This window comes from Drosophila hydei, unplaced genomic scaffold (genome assembly GCF_003285905.1).
Source record: "Drosophila hydei strain 15085-1641.00,03,60 unplaced genomic scaffold, DhydRS2 tig00000001-arrow-pilon, whole genome shotgun sequence".
NCBI classification, from domain to species: Eukaryota; Metazoa; Arthropoda; class Insecta; order Diptera; family Drosophilidae; genus Drosophila; species Drosophila hydei.
Window position 1 is genome coordinate 15128825 of NW_022045643.1, and position 20288 is coordinate 15149112.

General features: G+C 33.4%; 2 protein-coding genes across 3 annotated transcripts in view; one reads left to right on the top strand and one right to left on the bottom strand.

Moving 5' to 3' along the window:
- Nucleotides 1–16428, bottom strand: part of LOC111604288 (Ig-like and fibronectin type-III domain-containing protein 2) — a 44352-nt gene extending 27924 nt beyond the window's left edge. Inside the window, exon 1 of the mRNA XM_023322304.2 lies at nucleotides 15946–16428. The gene's annotated coding sequence lies outside the window, so the exon portion shown is untranslated. The remainder of the gene's footprint in view (nucleotides 1–15945) is intronic.
- Nucleotides 16429–19092: 2664 nt separating this feature from the next.
- Nucleotides 19093–19985, top strand: LOC111604324. 2 transcript variants are annotated; one of them, XM_023322380.2, is made up of 2 exons: nucleotides 19093–19237; nucleotides 19369–19985. In XM_023322380.2, the coding sequence occupies exons 1-2, from the start codon at nucleotides 19210–19212 to the stop codon at nucleotides 19866–19868; spliced, it is 528 nt and encodes a 175-aa protein (XP_023178148.1). In that variant the 5' UTR covers nucleotides 19093–19209; the 3' UTR covers nucleotides 19869–19985. The 2 variants fall into 2 exon arrangements, with proteins under 2 accessions (XP_023178148.1, XP_023178146.1); XM_023322378.2 differs by having other exon boundaries at nucleotides 19095–19237; nucleotides 19294–19985.
- Nucleotides 19986–20288: the final 303 nt, after the last annotated feature.

Genomic DNA, 20288 nt, shown 5'->3' on the forward strand with positions numbered 1-20288 from the left:
TGACAGGGTCAAATCTGTCAAGGTCACTCTCCAGCTTACTTAGCTTACTTAAATAACCACTGTAGTTGAGCCAACGATTGATATTCATATTCAAATACTTTATTTCTTCGTAATAATACCCAATCCAATGGAAATAAAAGGTAAATATTTGCAATAGCTGAATATGTGGGCAGATCAGCAGTAAAGCAATTTAATAAACTCTTCGTGAACGAGTATAAGAAGCAGATCTTTTAAAGTTAATTGGATGAGTACACATATACTGCTTCAATGACGAGCTAATGCTTCAGCACAAAGAAAAATACAATCTGAGGGAGAAGTCGAGACTTATACATGTATATTTATATACTTATATTACTTATATATATAAGCACTACGTCACACTGTAGGTCGATCAGAGGCGTATTTTAAACCGGTTGCGATTTCTATGAACTCAAGACGAATACACAATCAGATATACAAAATTAGTGAACAAGCGTATAATTAGTAGCAGATGCAATTAGACTTCCAGGCATTAGTTGCTCGTCTAACAAAACTAATTAGAAAATCCCATACAAAATATAAAGTTTTTTATTTTGTTATTATAAAGCCGAAGTCTTATTTAACAAAGCACAAAAACTAATTGGGAAAATATTATATAAAGTTATGCGATTAAAATACATATTTTACAATAAATCGTGTGAATATTTCTGATTGGATATCTGTAAAAATAATACTGGAAAAGAAATTACCCGGCATTGCTCGCGATAAATTAATTATTTTGTGCATGCAATTGACATCAATGATATTTAAATAAGACGCTTACGTTTCAGACAGATGTAAAATCAAAAACAAATATGTAAAAAATTTCTGCTTCAGCTACAAATAAAATTATTGATTATTTATTTATTTGTTTGTTGTATATATATATATATATATATATATATATATATATATATATATATATATATATATATATATATATATATATATTTAATTATTGCTGATATTATTATTTTCATAAATATTATCATTATTTTTATGCGATAAATTATTCACAATCAGGCTTAACGCAGTTTTAAGGTACTTGCTGCTATGGCGATCGAGCCCAGATTTTTAATTTAAATTTCAAAGTGATTAAGTTAGCTAGACTTAGAAGGCCACATTGAAATATGAACAAATGAAGAGAAAAGAAAACATGGCCAAGTTTGTCCCTATATTTTACTCATAGTTTTGCTAACTCACATAGTCCTATTCATCATCGCCTATTCAACATCATCTTAACCGTCTAGAAAAGTTTCTGCAGTAAACTGGTAGACCCTTCTACATTAGTCAGCCACACTCGTCTCTATGTGCCAACATTCAGACCACATATTAGTGTAACTCGCCAGCTTACTATTTTATAGCAAATCAGCACTACATATTCGTATTCACAGGCTTTGCATGCAGAATTTAAGCACCCAAACAGCAAAGCCATTGGTCTACAGTGGGGAAATAAGCCGTAATTGTCCTGAACAGGGTGTCAACGGACCGCAGTCGCTTGCAAATTGCATTAACATATCACTTGTTGAGAACAACTATAACTACAAATATGCGCTTGATTGTAAGCTATTAACAGCATTAAGGATGAGAAATCTAAATAATTCCCTTGTGAGTTACAGCATTTACAGTGAACGCACTGAGAGACGTTCGTATTCAGAATTATAACAAACACATAAATGGATGCTTGAAGACGGGTATTTGTCCACTCCCTAAAATAGTAATGCACAAATATTAAAAATCGACTACAACAACTATAAAATCGAATGCCTGTCAAAATGGCGACACTAAGGAAATATATTAAGTCTAAGGAACATTCCATTGAAAGGAGATGTCCGTCCCAAGCTTTCACTGTATACGAAAAGTATGAACATGCATGAGCTTATACATATGCATGGCATGTATATATGTGCGTATGGGTGTATGTATTAAGAAGTGTAGTACATTCTAGCTGCCGTTGCAAAATGAAGCTAAACTGTCATTTGGAGATAAACAGCTTTGAGCTAAATGCTGCCAACGACATGGCCGAAGCATATAAATTACTAATACACACGTTGTCCACATCAGCTATCCCCACACGTCCACACAAACACCTAAGTACATAAACGCATACACGTACACGTACACGCACATGGGCAACATTTGTAAGTAGCGTGGGCTCCACTTGTTTGCATATACATATGTATGTATTGGTATAACTAACACACTCACACGCATATGTTGGCCTTTATGAATCCGAACCGTTCAACTTGCCTTCCACGACAAAAAAAGAAAGAACTGCCCAATTGAAGGCTGAAAATATTAAATACCCTTCTAGATTTCTAGTTCATTAATTTTATTTATAAGTATTGCAATTATGATAATTGTGCATATATAAATATTTTCGACTGCGTCGTAGACTTTGCTGAAAAGAAAAGACAAGGCTCGTGTGATGTTCGAGCTGCTACCTGGCGAGGGGCGGGGATAATGAGAAATACCATTATAGCTCTACCAAAACATAATCGCTCTTATTTAAGGCGCTATTGTTGCCAGAGATTTGTACTGAGTTTTGTACGGGGCAGATGCATCATTTATAAATTTAAATATATTGTATCTTCCATAGTTTTCGAACTAGAATCAACTCTTTTTGACCTAAAGAACAATGTCAAAAACTTATATAGGTATATCTAATATAATCAATAACTTCTATAATCAGAGTTTTCTTGGACTGCATTATACACACTCTACACGCTAGACAGATCTCAAACTCTCAATTTAATCAACAAAATATATAAATAGTAATAAACTATAACCAAAGCAAATACGCAGCATTCTTCAAGAACCCAGGTAGCGCAGCCTTGAATTGACAATCACAATCGCATCCAGTGGCTGTCGCAATCGACTTCAATCTCATTCGTTCAAGTCGATTTTAGTAAATTCCCGAAATTTGTTGTTTTCAAACAAATAAGTCCGATACGACTGTATGAACACTTGGCGGCTCTATTGCAATCATTTTGTGGCCTGAGGCGCTGCTGGTTCACTCAACTGTCGCGACGCGTCGATCTGTCTATAGCAAACAGCTGTTCAGCTGTTCGGATGGGAATTATGAAGTGTCGTGCACGGCTAGATTGAGTATTATTTTTATCTCGACTCATTCGAATAGCATTACCTAACATATGTACCTGGGATCACTCACCAACTGGTTTGTTATAGCTTTGTATGAGCTTGACCTTGTATCTGTTTAAAGCTCTACACCACGTGCAAGGGGTACGATCGACGGAAGGGAGTTACGGCAGCTGATTATAGTCAAGCCATTGGTCATTTTCGGTGAGGTGTGAAAAATGATGCGCCTTGCAAATTCAATGTACATACTACACAGCTGTGATTGTTCTGTACTTTTTATACCCAGTATTCATTGAAAATCGGGGTATAATGGTTTTGTCAAAATGTATGTATTAATTATATATATTTTTAATTAGGACTACGAACTACTTAGTTGATTTAGCCATGTTCGTCTGTCCGTATGTACGACCACGTCAATCTCAGCACCTATAAGAGCTAGAGAATTCAAGTTTATTTTAAGTAACCGATAACTATTTCCGGCTTATTGTTATCGTTTAAAATCATTATCGAAATGCACTTATATCTCATATTATTTATTTTTTATTAAATTGAGGGAACAAACACCAAAATTCTCCAAATTTAAGTATTAGGTATGAATTCTTCTCTATCGCAGTTGCGATTCAAGTGTGTTTGAATTGTCAGTTGCTACTTTAGTTTATATTCGCCAATAATTGTTGGTGTGACTCCTAGGAGTTGTAAGTTCTACACGACATCCACGACGGTTTCTCTTTATGTAAATTTATTGTTAAGCTATGGAAAAATGCAGATTGAACGGGGTACAGGGTATCTCCTAGTCGGCCACCGCGACTAGAGCTTTCTTACTTATTTCTATTCAATTATATGCAATTGGCTGTCAAGCCAGTTTTAAACTTGTTTTCAACTAATATTGGTTTGAGCAGCAAAGGGTGTAAACTAACTTGAGTGTACTTGAAAGAAATGTGTAATAACCTTGACGGAAACCGGTTTAATGCCCGACTTACGTGTATATAAACATATATATACACATATATAGGTGCGTTTATATTTGTATATGGGTTGTGTGCAAATGCATTTTTTGAACCAATTAATCGAGTGTATATAATAGATGAATATACAAAACTTGTTTGACAATACATTTTAAGCCCAGGAATAATTTACAACAAGCTTAAGTTCATTTCCTTATCTCAAAAAATATTTTTGGAAATTCAGGAATTTTATAGTTTAATTAAAATATACATATCGACATCTGATTTGATATGTGAACGATTTTCTGATTGGAATTCATCATGTCAGAAATACTTAAAAAAGTAGGGTAAGGTAAGGTAAGTAAATTTCAAAAAATTTTACTGCCCCGCCTATTAAAAAAGACTATTTAGGATATTATGCAGTCCAGGCAAAAAGTAATCCATTTAATTTAAGTAATGCTTCTATATTGAAGGGGCTGGCCACTTTATCGAGGAACGTCTAAGAGCCCTTGGTCATTTCACCCGCCAACAGTTGAATAAATTGCATAAAAGTGGGCCTAATTGTCTAGTGGGCTGCCATTAAATGCATAAACTGACAGTTGGTAGGACTTAGATGGAGATTGAGTGCCGCTAATTTGAATCCGTAATTTTCTTGGCCGGACGGTTTAGAATGCTGCAATTTTGTTGCAGTTACGGCATTTCTTTTACGGCCGCTCTCTTTTGATAGTACTCGCAGATGGCACAGCAGCCGAAGCTGTCGTTGGAACTCCGTAGTTCATCTTTGTTTTCGCCTCTTACTCTTGCCCAAATTGCAGCTTTGCATTCACACTTTATCGACGTATCCGCATTGGTCTATTGCACAAGCAACTGCAGCATCCTGGCAAACAACGCTCCAACCAACCAACCAACCAACCACCCTCACCCCATGCCATGTCCCACAACAGCTGTTAACAAAGTATACTTTTTTGAGTGCCGCTATATAGCGCTGGGAAGTTAACCGAAGGCAGGGGTTTTGGTCGACGTCGACTCAACCTCGACAAATGTAGTTCAAAGTCGTGCTACATCGTAAATCCATCGTTGAACTATAAAATACCGTCTTATTGCAATGTGTATCTCTTTTAACAGTGCAAAGAAGAACAATTCAGCGGTTGGCTTTACGCTTTGCCCAGTTGCTTTACCCCTGAGCTCTCTTAATCCGATTTGGTTGCATTTTTTCCATGTTGTGTGCTGTTCAGCGATTACGCTTATTCCCCTTCCCACTACTTTCCTTTACTACTTTTGATTATTTTATTTTCGACCCACACACTAACAGCTTACCATTTTAATACCCTAAAACTGACTGTTTCAAATGGGTATAATGTCAAATACGTGTATTTTCTATATATGCTATAATTTTAAGATAAATTCAAACATTCGACTTCTTGTCTGGTTAGACCTCTCCATTAAACTGGATAAATATGTTAACCAGATAAGCCTTTGTATGAAAGTGTTATATATAGATTTAATTAATAGTTACTCATACGTAATGGGTATGGCGATAGGAGTACCGTAATACACCAATAATAATTCAATCAAAATGTACTCTGTGGTTTCGCATTAATTAATAATATACATATACAAGATAATATATAATATAAATGCCATATATTTATATATTAAAAAGTTTAAATTTAATGCATATGATTGTATAATCTGATTACGCTATGGTATTCTATAAATGTCCATTAAGTCAGACGCTTATTCCTCCTTCACGAAGTGAAACCGAAGCTGTTTTGGTGCCATGGACGAAATTTATACATAGGCCTACTTGAAGCATGAGAGAGAAATCGGTCAAAATGATATGACAATTGTATAGCTAAGTCGGTTGAAATATTTATTTAACTTGTAATATTTTCTCTTACATCGCTTATCGATTTAAGCAATAAATATTCTTAGTTTAATTAATGCTTTTTTAAGCCCGTTATTCTGGACATCATTCTCCTGCATTCTTTGGTAATAGTTAGAAGTTAATTTGATCATTTGATATAGGATAGAACAGACTTGTTCAGTTTTCAAACAAAACAAAGGAAAAGCAACTGCAATATATATGTATATAGTGTATTCATGATATTACTATTCTTGTTCTACGTTTGCCAAAGTTTACGAATATTTCCTGGTTGCCTTAGCTTTAGTATTCCGCTGTTTATGGCCTATTTGCATTATGTATTATTTATTCTACTATTCTTTCTGCCACCACAAACGAAAACAGAATGCAAACTGAAACCAAAGAAAAATCCAAACCTTTTTCCAAGAGTCGTACTTGACGTCACCTCCGCGATAAACGTGATAGCAGCAGAGTAGAGAAAAACAACCGAGCCATAGGAAAACTAAGAGGAACGAAATATGCGAAAAGTGTTTGCTCGTATTAAATTTATGAATATTATATTTGTGTATTCAAGGACGGTTTTCGCAAAGCAGCCTGCTCTGTATACAGGCTAAACTTTGTCTATAAATTGTTCGTTGTTGCCAGGAGTTTACGGCCTCGTTCACTCCACGATAAAGCTTTGACTAAGCGGGACCGAAGAGAAGTAGGAGCGAGACGCCTATGCAATTCGCTTCGGGGCATCATTTTAGTCGAGTGGCTCATTTCTTGTGCATCGTGAAATAGAATATCGACTGGGCATCATGTTGGTTTAAATTCGCCAAAAGCAGGTATTTTGATTGTTCTGCCTTTTGTGAAAGTTACAGTTTTAAGAAAAGCTAACAATGCTTTATTACTTTATTTTTTAGACGAAATACAAAAAAACAGTAATTAGAAATAATAAAATTGTCTAGTCAAAAGAAAAGCGTGGTCCAATATATTAAATGCAAAATCTCTTCATCACATATTTCACAAAAAGTAGAAGTACAAAAATGAATGCTATTCATTTCAACAAGTCTTAACAAGCTAAAATCTTTTAATAGATTTTAACTAACTACAAAATACTCTGGAAAAGCAAAAATTGATCCAACTATAATTTTTAAATCTGCAGTCTATAAATATAATTAAGACAATTAGTTGCGTTTGACGGGTTGGCAATGGCATCTATATTATTGTTATAAGCTTTGAGAAAAGAAAAATTATTGCTTAATTGTTCATTTTTATATATAACTAACCACCACTGCAAAATGGACAATATTTCTTTATAAAGAGACTTCAAAGTTAGACAAAAAATAAACAAGATTTATTTTCCTCAAAGTACGTATGCCGACTAGTATAAATAAAATTATTACACAATACTAAACATGCTCTCGTCTCTACTATATAAGAATACTGAGCAACTAGTGAGAAGTAACTAGTCTCAATTTATTCATGGTGTCTCATGTCCTTTATTTTTTTAAAACATTATAACAAATTATTATTATATCAAAGAGCAGTGAAAATCAGAGAAGAACGCCAAAAGGCAACAGACACTCAGCATAATCAGTGCAAATAATTTTTTTAATTTCCTGAATATTTATATGAAGTGCAAAATTACAAAATTGCAAGTCGATTCAAATTCCGTCGCGCGGAAACGATGGATAGATTGAAATGAACTCATAAATTGATTAAGCTAATAGCGAGGATACCTTTCACATTTCAATGGCAAAATGGATATAAAATTTATATACGGATATAAGTAGTTCCTAATTCTTTATTTAACTTTCATTTTCTAAGGGCACTCACGCTAAAGCCCTTTCAGTGCTGTTTCTCGCGCTTTTATTATCCTCAGCTACATTGCCTCCAGCCCCTTTGAGCTGGGGCAAGCTGCTCTAGTTAAGTACAACATATCCTGTGCTGTGAGTAATATATTCAATAATATAGTAATATATTCAATATTCTCGAGTTTATACACATGTTATGCCTCTAATACTAGTTGAATTTTAAACATGCAATGGACGGAATTTAATTGATAAAATATTATTAATACACATATTCCGTGTTACCTCTTGAAAAACTTTCGTGGAAAATTGCATGACAGTAAATCGAAAATGATCGAATTGATATAATTTCGGCTGAGCATAGAATATGCCCATATCATATCAAAACAAAGTAAGAGCGTTCCAGTCGGACCTGCCCGACTCAATAGTTCTATGCTTTCTACAAAACAAACAACTAATGCACACACACATACGAACACACTTATGAGCACTCTTTTACGCAGCGACTGCGCTTCGGCTGCGCTTATGAGCTTTACTAGGGAAAATTAATTGTTGAATAACTTTTGTTCTACATGCAGTTTCTTAATGAAATGGGCAAAATGATAGCATCTAAATGTGTGTATTACCAAAGAACAAGTCGTTTGAATTTGAATAGTTTTTATGCAACTTTGGGGAAAGGGAGAGATATCTAAAATCTGTTAAAGCTTACTGGGACTTACTGAGTAAGTCTGAATTCTCCAGTTCTTACGATAATCGATAATGAGGGAATGGGATAAGTTATCGGCAAGTTAATGGCAAAAATAAATGAAAAGCTCGAACTATATATGGTTTAAGCACGTATAAAATTCATATCTCGAGTCTCTAGAGATCTAGATAGACAGATAGACATGCCTAAATTGACTGCTCGTCGTTCTGATCAAGAATATATATACTGAAAGTGGTCTGCCACAACTTGTTCTACTTGTTACATTAATTTTAAGAACACAGTTGTATGCTGGTAACTTGATGTATATTTAAATCAAAAATCGTATTGAAGTACTTATAGTAATACTTTAAAACTCTACCCGCCCAACTAATTTTAACGAGCTTAAAAAATGGCAAAATTTATCTCAAATGAAAATTAATTAAATTTAATAGAGCGTAAAAATTCAATTTTTTCTATTCACGTTTTTGTAATGCTTAGAATGCTTTGAAACTTTTAATAAAAGTTCACGGTTTAATTAAAATGTTTTTATATACTTATATATATATATATATATATACATATATATATATATATATATATATATATATCGTATATTTAATACATATATACTTATAAAGAGGAATAATAAGGATGCTGACTTAACTTTTGAAACAATCTTTAAGAATCATTCCTTTTTATTGATTTCAATTTGAGCCACAATGTGAAATCTTTCTGTGGTTGGAAATAATTTATGAAAATGTGGTGACTTTTATTTGTTTACGATTTGTTATAATTAAATGCACACACACGCACTCGCTCTGCTTACTGCGCAAATTACGCAGAGGCTGCGTTTGGTCTGCCCTTGGCCTGGCTTATGGGTTTTACTATGGGGAAATGAATCGTTGAATAACTTTTGTTTCAAATGTGCTTTCCTAATTAAACTTTCTGGACAAAATAATGGAATTCAGGTATATGTATTTGTCAAAGCAAAGTTGAGTACTTGAAATAAGTTTTTTGAGAATTTGAGGGGGAGGATGAAGGGGGAGGTATCCAAAATTCGAAATATGCGAAATTTGTGTATTCATTACATGAAACCCCACAGTAAATTGGCTGGCTTCATCTGTTGTGGTATTCAAGTTACGCTTACACATAGAAACCAAAGAGCATAGAAATAACTAAATGCATGTTTATGTGTTTTTAGGTTTATATATTTAGTTATGTACAATGTAAGGCTGTCCATGTATCTAGGGTCATGTGCATTTCTTTAGATTTAGAATTTAGTGTGTAATAATTTTGTGAAAATGTATGTATATATATTGTTGATCAGGACGACGAGCTGAGTCAATCTAGCCACGTCTATCTCTACGTCCGTTATCCATTTCCTTAGTATCGATAAAAGTCGATTCCTTTTTAAGCGTATCTAAAATATTATTAATTATTGACTATAATTACTTTAAATATTTAAATATTATAAAGCACTATCGACCACAGCATTAAAGTTAGAGCAAATATGTGACTGCCGAGCGCGTCTGCAAGTTGTTAAAAGCGATATTTGAATGAAAATGCAATAAAGTTCACATTAAATTCAACTATTTCGCATTAGGTTGAGTACGATTGCAACGTTCTTAATTATTTTAACAATATCTGTGACAAATGGTAATTTTCAGCACTTAGTGCTTCCAAACTAAGCTGAATGATTTACGCTAAGTATTTTTCTACAAATTTTAAACATTGCTGCAATTATCAGTTATGGCAAGTGTAAATGACTGCAACATAAAACCGAAACAGTATACAACATTTTTAATTAATAATATTTATTTACTATGAAAAACAAAAATAAAAACAATTCTTATTGCTTGTTGAGGAAAAGCGGAATACTGACGGCTTTTTCGATCCACATAATATACGCAAACCAAATTTTATTTTGTGCATATGAAACGCTTCTTCTTTGTTGTGTAATGAACTTTCTAAACAAAAGCATATACTCACACATACACCCATATAAATGTATTAACACACCTGGTACTAGGGGCAGTGGCATATAAATGAAATTTTTCAAATATTAATAATGACATCCCCATGTGTATAATAGATAAAATCAAAAGTTTCAGCTATTTTATATATTTTTCGTTAGTTTTAAGACTAATGCATAAGATAGCTTAAGTTATGGTTAAAAACTAAATATAATTATCGATGTTTGGAAATTAAATGATAAGCTGGCACTGCTTATGATATTTTGTTAATTTGTCTAAAATGGCAAGCAATATACAAGAAATTGAATCATTGGTTGTCATGTATATCTCATTTAAAACAAGTAAGGGTGCTCCAGTCGAGACTACTCGACTGGGAGATACCCTGAACCATGCGAGCTGGTATCACCAGCTATTCATTCCACACTTATTTTATATATTATTTTATATTTTATTTATTTATTTTATATATACATGTATGATATTAATGTTGTGCTTGAGATGTAGACTGCATGGCCCTTACTAGAAGAAAACAATTGATGATGGTCTATCTAGACTATATTACTCAAATTTTCAAAGCGTAATAATGACATTTGTATGTGTATATTTGCTGAAGTAATAACTAGTAATTGAAGAGAGATATTCAAAATCTTTGTATTCATTACGGAAGCATTTACGGAATTTAAGCTGCACTTAAAACACGAATTCTTATCGATAAACAGGAAATATGTTATCGGAAAAATTATAAGCTGTTACTGCGTTTTGGCAACAGGAGTATAGATTTTTCTGGTCATACCTATTTCTGCCTATGACATTAAACAAATTAATTTGGCCCATATTCCCAGAATTTATAAGTTAGAACTGCGAAGTAGTAGGCGACATACAGCTGTATATGATTTAAACCAATGGAAACTTTATGTATGCAACGCGTAGAAGCTTTACTCCTTAAAATAAATACATATTTTGATTAGAACTACAGGTGTTCCCTTTTTGTGCTCTCACTACAATGCCGACTATCATCTGCTTGTGTGGAAGATGTGGACTACAACATTGCTTTTTGCACTTACATGCAAATATTCGTGGCCAAAAGTCGTGCGACTGCTTTTTGCAAAATTTCATTTCGAGCATAAACTTATAATCATAAACAAGCCGGAGCAACGCCTAAAAAACAGTCACACCGACAACACACAAATGTGCAATGTGCAATCCCATCCCAAAGTCCCGGTGTAGTTGCTCTTCCGTTGCAATGGGTACGCCGGACGCCCAGGCGCAAGATAAACTGTACATCTTGAAGCGCATAGGAGTCCTTCCTGGCCGCAGCTCCACTTTACACTTCAGCATTTGCTGAAGGGGATAGGGACTGTGCGCCAATGTGTCTACATAAATGTGCAGTGCATGTGTGAATGTATGCATGTGTGCATGTATGCATGCATGCATGTGTACATGTGTACATGTGTGCTTTGACTGCAGGCATTTTTACATGTTTGTCCCGCAAATTATGCGTCGCGCACAAACAAAAGCGGAAACGCTGCTGCCGGCTGCACTGAAACACTTTTTGGTGCAGATGATGGCTCCGGGTTTCAGTTGAGGTTGGGTTGGGTTTGGTAGAGTTGGGCTCGGCTGAGCCTTAGCGAGCCTCATTTTTTACATGGCGCGCGTTGCTTCCTGCTCATTTTATGTTTCGCTGCGAGCCGGAAATAATAATTGCAACATGGTACTGACTCCCCAGGGCAAGAGTTGCAACTGTAACTGCAAAGAATGCATTAGATGAGCGCAGCTCGAAAAAATATCATTTGTGGCAAACACTTCAACGCCCCAAAAGCCGACTTGTTAGCCCACATTTCAGGCCGTGCCATTAATTTCTGCTCCCCCCGCGAAATGACCCATTGTTTTTAATGATCCGCGAGAGAATTTACATTTATCAAACCAAATCCTATGTGAGAGCACACGGAGCAGTGCCATGCAAGACAGCATGTTGCAGGATATAGTTTTTGCCGAGTTACTTTCGAAAGGAGCACACGACCATATTTCAAATTTGTAGCATCTGGCTTCAATAGTGTTCAGAAGGACAAAGAAAGCGCGACCGACTAAAAGCAGTAATTTATATTCAAAATTTCAAGGTCCTAAACAGAGTTCTCTTCGTGACCGAGTATAATTTTGAAATAGTAAATATTAAATCAACAGTTGGCTTATAGTGATCAATTAATAAATCACAGGTGACTAGCTCAATCACCAATCAATAAATAGCAAAGTCCCACATTTTTTATAGCTATATAGATTAGCTTAAATTCAAAAAGTCTATCTCTACATGCTAAGAACCAGAACTGATTAGATAAATTTGTGTTTGAAATACACATTGAAATGAAATTTTATGAACTATTTAACAAAAACAGAGTTTTACTGCCAGTCTATTTCAAATAGACTTATCTATTCAACTTATCTATGATCATGATCTCCAGAACAAACGGTGCTATATACATTTCTTGATATAAAAGACAGTAACTAAATTAAACCCAAATCAAATTCTTGAAACTAGGTCTTGTTGGTTCTTCTTGCTAGCATTAACAAAAATTGTTATCATTTCCGTCTGCGCAAATCGATATTTATCGATTTGCTATGTGTTTGAAAGATGAATAATTAGGTGCCGCATCTTCAAGTTGGTCTCTTTCTATTCTTAACAATAAAATAGTATATGTATTATGTTATATATTTTTACTCCTTTAGTCTAAAGAAAAATGAACAGAGTTTTGCAAAAAAATGTCAAAATTTATATAAAGCAGAGAGAAGGCAAAAGGTAATCAGCTATGAAAATATGCTTGCCATAAATAACAGCAGAGATTTTAAATTTGTGACAGAGAAACAGACACTTAAACGTTTTTCGCATGCAACTCTTTAATGTATGTGTCCAATTTAAAGCTAAAAACCTCTTGACTTTAAATTTGAAATTTACGTAATAGCTACATATTTGTATTCCATTACGATGGGAGTTTGCTTTCAATTAAAATCATTGACGTTATCTATATACTCACAATTCTCTTAAAGAATTCTAGTTTCTGTGTAACTGACCGAGCCTCGCTGAATCAAACATCATTCTAAATTTGTCATATCCTTTATGTTTCCTGCAAATTTAGTGCATTTCCGAGCCATGGACCCAATCAACTGCTATCTCACGTTGCTTTAATCAAAAATTTCGATTCAAACAATTTTCAGCTATTGCTGCAATCAAGGTTTGCTTTGGCGTTGGACGGTTCAAGGCTAAAGAATTTCAGCCTAAAAGTAACTAGGTAGAGATGAACTTACAACAGCCACGACTTAACAATTCTCTACAGAAAAAACTTGAGATACTCTTAATAGTAGTTAAGCTAGATAGCTTTAGTCAATTACCCCCGACTGTGTCAACTTTTTTGCTTTGGTTGTGACAATTCACAATCAGAACCGAATCCTAACACATTTAGTTATCAGTTCTGTGTCCATGTGAATAATTGTGAATAAAAATGAAATTAGCGTTAACTCTCTCTGAGCTAAAATTAAAAATAAATATACTTAATTTATTTTTTAAGAAAGCTCGAATAATTGTATCAGCATGTAGACAGAATACCGCCCTTTAGATAAGTCGGAAACAAATTTTTTTGAATACGAAACTAATGATTTAAGCATTACATAATTCTTTTTTTTTTATTTTAACTTATTTTGGGTATTATGAAAGATTGTGTATGCCGTTTAAATATTTATTTAATAAAGCATCGTTTCAATCAAAAATCTTAATCTTTCCTTTCCTTTATGCATACATAGCAAACATCACACGCTCACAAAAGCGTGCGTTCCGCTTACTGCGCAGTTAACCCAGCGACAGTGCTTAGGCTGCAGTGTGGGCTTCGCTATGAGAACTCTCCTAATCAAATTGGTAATGGCATTCATATGTGTGTATTTGCCAAATACGTTTTATTGCGATTTTGCTCATACCGCGTATTCTGGAATATATATTTAAAATTTCAAGTCTCCAGCTTTTGTGGTGCACGACATCGGTGCGTTAATACAGAGAGACGGACGACTCAGCTCCTTCTCCAGATTAAGAATAGGTATACTGTATGATGTCTGCCACGCCTCCTTCTGCCTGTTGCATATATTTTTACAAAACTATTAAACTCTGCACTCCCATTTTCAATGGGTTCAGGCTATGAAAATTGCATAAAGCATCTCATAAGTTCAGAATACTATTTATTTATTTTATATATATATGTATATATATATATATATATATATATATATATATATATATATATATATATATATATATATATATATATATATATATATATATATATATATAAAGTTTAGTATTTAGAAATATGGTATATAGTAGAAAGATTATAGTAGAAAAGGCGTTAAGCGCATATTAAATATAATCAATCGAATCTTTTCGCTTTCCCAACACATATCACGCTTATTTAAAAAAGATTTAAGAGATCTAAGGCGAATTTGCATTTGTGAATTTTTTATACCGATGCATTGAATAAAAATGTATAGGTTTTCAAAGGGCGCTAAACACATTTGGTATGATATCATTTTAACTACACTTGGATTCACATTTCAGCAGCCTCAGCAATTGGCTTAACTAATTCGCGAGAGTATCTAATTGTCGGTGCGCCCACAACAATTAACATACACAAAACAATTTCGAAGTACACACAACTATGTACAAGCAAAATAGTGGTCACACTTGCCTCTCTATCTGTCTGCTTTTTTTGAGATTTCACTAATATTTTTCCTTGAACTAAGACCGGACTGCAGTAACAGCAATAGCTGTAGCTACAACTACATCTACGCTCCATTGTATATCGTTTGAAGGCCTAAATAAAATAGAACTGTGATTGTTGCCGCGGGTTTTTTTCTTTTTTTTTGTTATTCAATTACATTTATGACATAGGGAATTGTGTGTCTAACTCTCAGAAATATATAGACATCTACAAGTTGCCACATATACTTTAGTATAGAATTTTTAGAAAACTTAACAATTTTCATATTTGCTTAGAACAATTTATGTCTCTTTTGTTTAACGTCCATTATTTTAAAAGTCGTGCCTATAAGAGTAAAGATTATTTGAATACTTGAAATGAATTGTAAACACAGCTATAACTCCCAAATAAAAAATATTCTATCTAAATATAGCAAATCCCTAGAAATTGGAAACACCTGTATCAGTCACTGTTTCATAGCTGGTGTCACAGATAGATCACTGTTAACTTCATCTACAGATAGTGCTATAAATTATGTCAAAATAAGAATATATATATTCAGTAGGAGTATTACGCAGTCGCTTGCTCCCGAGTTTAATATTCTCTCTTAGTTGTTCGTTTGTTTAATGACAATTATTAGGCGAATGAGAATTGGTTAAAGTGATTTTTTCTTTTTTGTAATCGACAAAATGAATGTCGAAAAATCGAACCTAACAAAAATAAAAAAAATAGTATTCTTACTATATTTTTGCTTGTGTTTTGGTTAATTGCTTAATTCAATTTGCATGAGCAAATAAATAAAATGAAGCAAACAAAAAATAGAAAAAAATTACCTCAGTTCTTTTGTTCAGGCGTAGCTAATTTATTTCGCAAGTGCTTTGTATGTATGTATATATGTACAAACATACATGCACATGTATATGTATGTGTTTACAATATTTATTGTTGCTTTTTAACACTTCACTGATTTTTTTCTCTTTTTGTTAGAGGCTTAGAAAACTTTTAGAATGGTTAATCAATGGCAATTGACTGCTGATATAGAAATAGTTTTTATTATTTTACTTTTTGCTTGAACTATAATAATTTTATAATTTATGGCGCTTTGTGCACTTCAGCATAACATAACTGCACGAAATATTCGTCATTTGGATTTGAACAGAGGCTTGGAAACAACAAGCGGACTTGTTTATCTTTTGAGTTAGCTCGACCGAATTTCGCTAAAAACAATCACTTCAACTACAAGTTTTCTGAATGAAACGGCTGCAGCTCTGCTGCCAAAAAGCTCCCCAGAACTTTTCTGCCCAGCTGGTTTGAACTCCGTTAGACGACTGAGTGGCCAAAGCGCCAAGCCACAATTTTATAGCCGCCCTGTGGGGGGGCCAGCCGATGGCAAACCCGAAGCTCAGCTTCGTGTCCCATCCATTGCGCATGTGCTGCATGTGTTCTCAATAACAAATATAAACACAAAGCAGCTGCTTCTGATCTCTCAGCTGTTTCGTTAGCCAAAAGCAAAAAGCCGGCAACAACAAGCGCAGAAACTTGCACGCTCAACTCAATAGCTGATGGGTTGGGCGGACAACCAGTCCGCTGAGCATAGCAAATATTGAAGCACAACTATAAAGCCATAGTTTAACTTGTGTTTACATAATCACTAAATAACTGCAAAAAGAAATTGAATATCTTACTTTTGTTGAGGTTTGACATGAAACTTCATAAATAAAAAATCGAATGAAGAACAAAACTCATTTAATTTATTTCTTTCACGGAGAAAGGTTTTAGTATTCGAATGCGAATACGAAAAGGTGAAATAAACTTCATTATATAAATAATATTTTATAGATATAAACGGACATACATAAAACGAGTAAATTAACTAAATTAACTATGAATTTAATTTAATATATTTGCAGTTTTTAATAAGTTGTATATGTCTTTCGAAGTTTTGGAGTAAGAACAATTTTATGACAAATGACAACGAACTTTTTAATTAAGTAAAATTCAACTTTTAAAAAATTATTTATTTTTCAAATGAAGTCCAGCTGCATCTTGCGACAAAAAGACTAACAAGAGTGTTAAAAGCTTAAATAAATGCAATATTCATATTGTTATTAGATTTTAATTTATTTGTATGGAAGTATGGAGGTCTTCGACGATCACGAGCAAAATAATACAATGATAGAATAATTTTACAACTTATAAAATGTAAATTGTAACTTATAAGACATATTATATACTAAAACTAAAATAATAATAAAATTAATCTTTGTCGATTTCCCAAAACAATCAATTAATCAAGCAAACGTCTTTATTTATAAATTTATTTTTTTCATTAAATGTATTAAAATAAGTGTTTTCGGATTTCGAAGCAGATGTGATTTAAACTGGAAACCTATGGAACTCTGTGGATTTATAGTTGTTATATGTTCCAAATTTCAGGCACAAAACTTATAGTCTCTTGTCACTTCATATAAGAACGTCTAAAAATAAAATGTGAATAATTGATGTGCTTAGTAAAATATATATTCCGAACCAAAAAATTGTCAGACAATCACCTCAGAACTTAGGAGCAAATGTTGCAACGAGATTTTCGTTGGCTTTTGATTTGAAATGTGTAAGAAAAATCAATAATTATTCTTAAAACATTTGAACATTTTGGAGCTAGTAAATCTGGCGACTTCTTGCGTGGTTCCCAAATAAAAGTTCTTATCAGAAAAAAATGTTGGAGAACAGGTTTCGAGCGTGATACAAACTATCTTCTAGAGTTTACTATTTATAGTGGTTTTTGCCATTTCTCGAGCAACATTTGAATTATCATATAATTCATAATTTAGACTCTGAGATACGTGTGGGGCCAAAAGCCAAAAGCCTTCACCAAGTTCTTCGAAAACTAGGTTAACCTCAGTCAAATCTTGTTCCATTAATAATTCGAAGATTTGTTCTTTAATTTCCATATCAAGAAAAATATGTGTCTGCATCATTCTATATATGCACACACTTATATATATTTTTTCTGTCTGAGCAGTCAAGCATCTGTAAGAGCAGTTTTCGCAACAGCTTTATGCGCAGTATCTAAACTGACATTAAACAAATAAAAATAAAGAAACTCGTCAAACTCGCTTTAATTAGATACTAAATATTCACAAGTCCTGATCTTAAAAGCCAAGTCTTTTTATTTACAATTTTAAAATTTTGGTTTTGTTTCGAGTTTATTGAACTTTAATTTGCAACTTTTAGTAATCACTAATTGACAATTATAAAAAATAGGTTCAAAATACGATTGATTTTCAATTTTATTATAGTATAGTATTATCTGCCTATAATATTCTATATACGTATATGTACCTATACTATATATATATGTACTAAATAATATTTACTTAGAGAAACAGGTTTGATATTGTAATGTGATCAACTGCATAAAACTTATAAGCACTTAGCCCACAGACAAATTCACGTACACTCTATACCGCGCCATCTGTTGTTCAATTATAAACGATTTGATCTTTTTATAGGCCTTAGAACGTATTTCTTTCAAAAGAGGGAGCGAAAACGCTTTTCTTGAAAGCTTTAGTAAGCTTAAAGAGCTCTTTAAATTTAGAACTTCGATTTTGAAATTTAAGAGCAATTTATTTAAAACGAACTTTAAATTTACTCTTTTTGGTTTATTAGATCGATACAATTTTACGATCAAGTTGATGAAAAAACTTTCAAGCATTCATATACCACTTGGAACTGCTGTACTTTTCTTACAAGTCAATTTGGACGGGTTTTATATTCTATAAAATCATTAAAACTTCCGTTATAAATAGCTCAAGACTTCGAAACTGTACAGTGAGTTTAAAAAGCTTGCACAAGCACCCACCTCTATATTCGACACTAGTGCAGAGTTGTCAGCTATCAAAAAAAAGGTTCTAGACTGAATGACTTCGCGGATATAAATGTATGTAATTATGTATATGTGCATGTGTGTCAAATACATGTGCTCACATAGGTGTAAATACATATACTTATGCATGTAATTTACAGTTCGAATTGTAAAGAGCTCTTCGCAGCTTAGGCTTATTAACATTTGAAGAAAATTATTTTAAAAAGGTTTGATGGATCGCTACAACCGTGCTTGGAGAGGTAAACTAAATTAAATAATTAAATAAAAAATTCTTAATAAAAAAATGTATGCACAGATCCCAAATCTCCACTAACACCTATAACACCACTTACAACGCGGTCATTTAATTTTGATGATATTCCGCCGCCAGCGCCTTCCCCATGCAGCTCGCAGAATCGCAACTTTCGAGGGCTTAGGCCCAGCAGTCTTGCTGTACCTCATCAAGCAGCTGGATCTGCACGACGCTTGATCAGTTCACGTGCACCTAGACATTTCTCGCAGGATTTTATGAGCATTAGATCGGTCTTTTCGCCATGTGCTCATGGCACAGCAAATCAAAGTAATTTTGCGAAACCAAAAGGCGATACCCGATCAACTCAGCTCACGGACGACGTCTCTAAACGAACCCCACAAAAACGCCATTTCAAGCGAAGCTCGCCAGTAAACCAGCCTGCACTTAGTCCACGGGTTAGTTCGCTGCTCAATCGCACAGGTAACAATCACCTGATCGATTTGTTCAAACGTCAGGAAATCGACTTGGCAGTCCTCGTTCAGATGACACTCGAGGAACTGGAATCCCTTGGAGTTCGTGGCGTCCGGGAATTAAAATTGGCTATCGATTTAATCAAATTTGCTAAAAAGTTCATTTAATTGTGTCGTCAATTAGAATGTTTTCAATATTGTACGCTGTTTTATATTTGTCCTATGTATGTCGTTTTAAAATTGTCTAATTAAATATATGAAACAATAAAAAAAACAAAAATTTAATCATATGTATATTTTTTATTCTAATATATAATTAATTAATTACATAATTAAAAGTAAATATATATATATATACTATACCTTGGAAAACTGATTGAATATATATATATATATCCAATTTCATATATTTAATATTATTATATTAAATAAATACCTTAATAGTGTTAATCGTAATTTTATGGATTCATTTTCATTATCATTCCCATTGTTTGGTATATTTGAATATGCATACACTTGCGGAGCAAGATTTCAAGAGAAGTATCGATAACTTAAATAGATATGGACGGGCAAATTGGAATTATACAT

Coding starts and splice junctions, on each gene's coding strand:
- LOC111604324 (XM_023322378.2), top strand. CDS start 19,210: ATGGATCGCTACAACCGTGCTTGGAGAG. Junction 19,238..19,293: donor CTACAACCGTGCTTGGAGAG/GTAAACTAAATT, acceptor ATGTATGCACAG/ATCCCAAATCTCCACTAACA.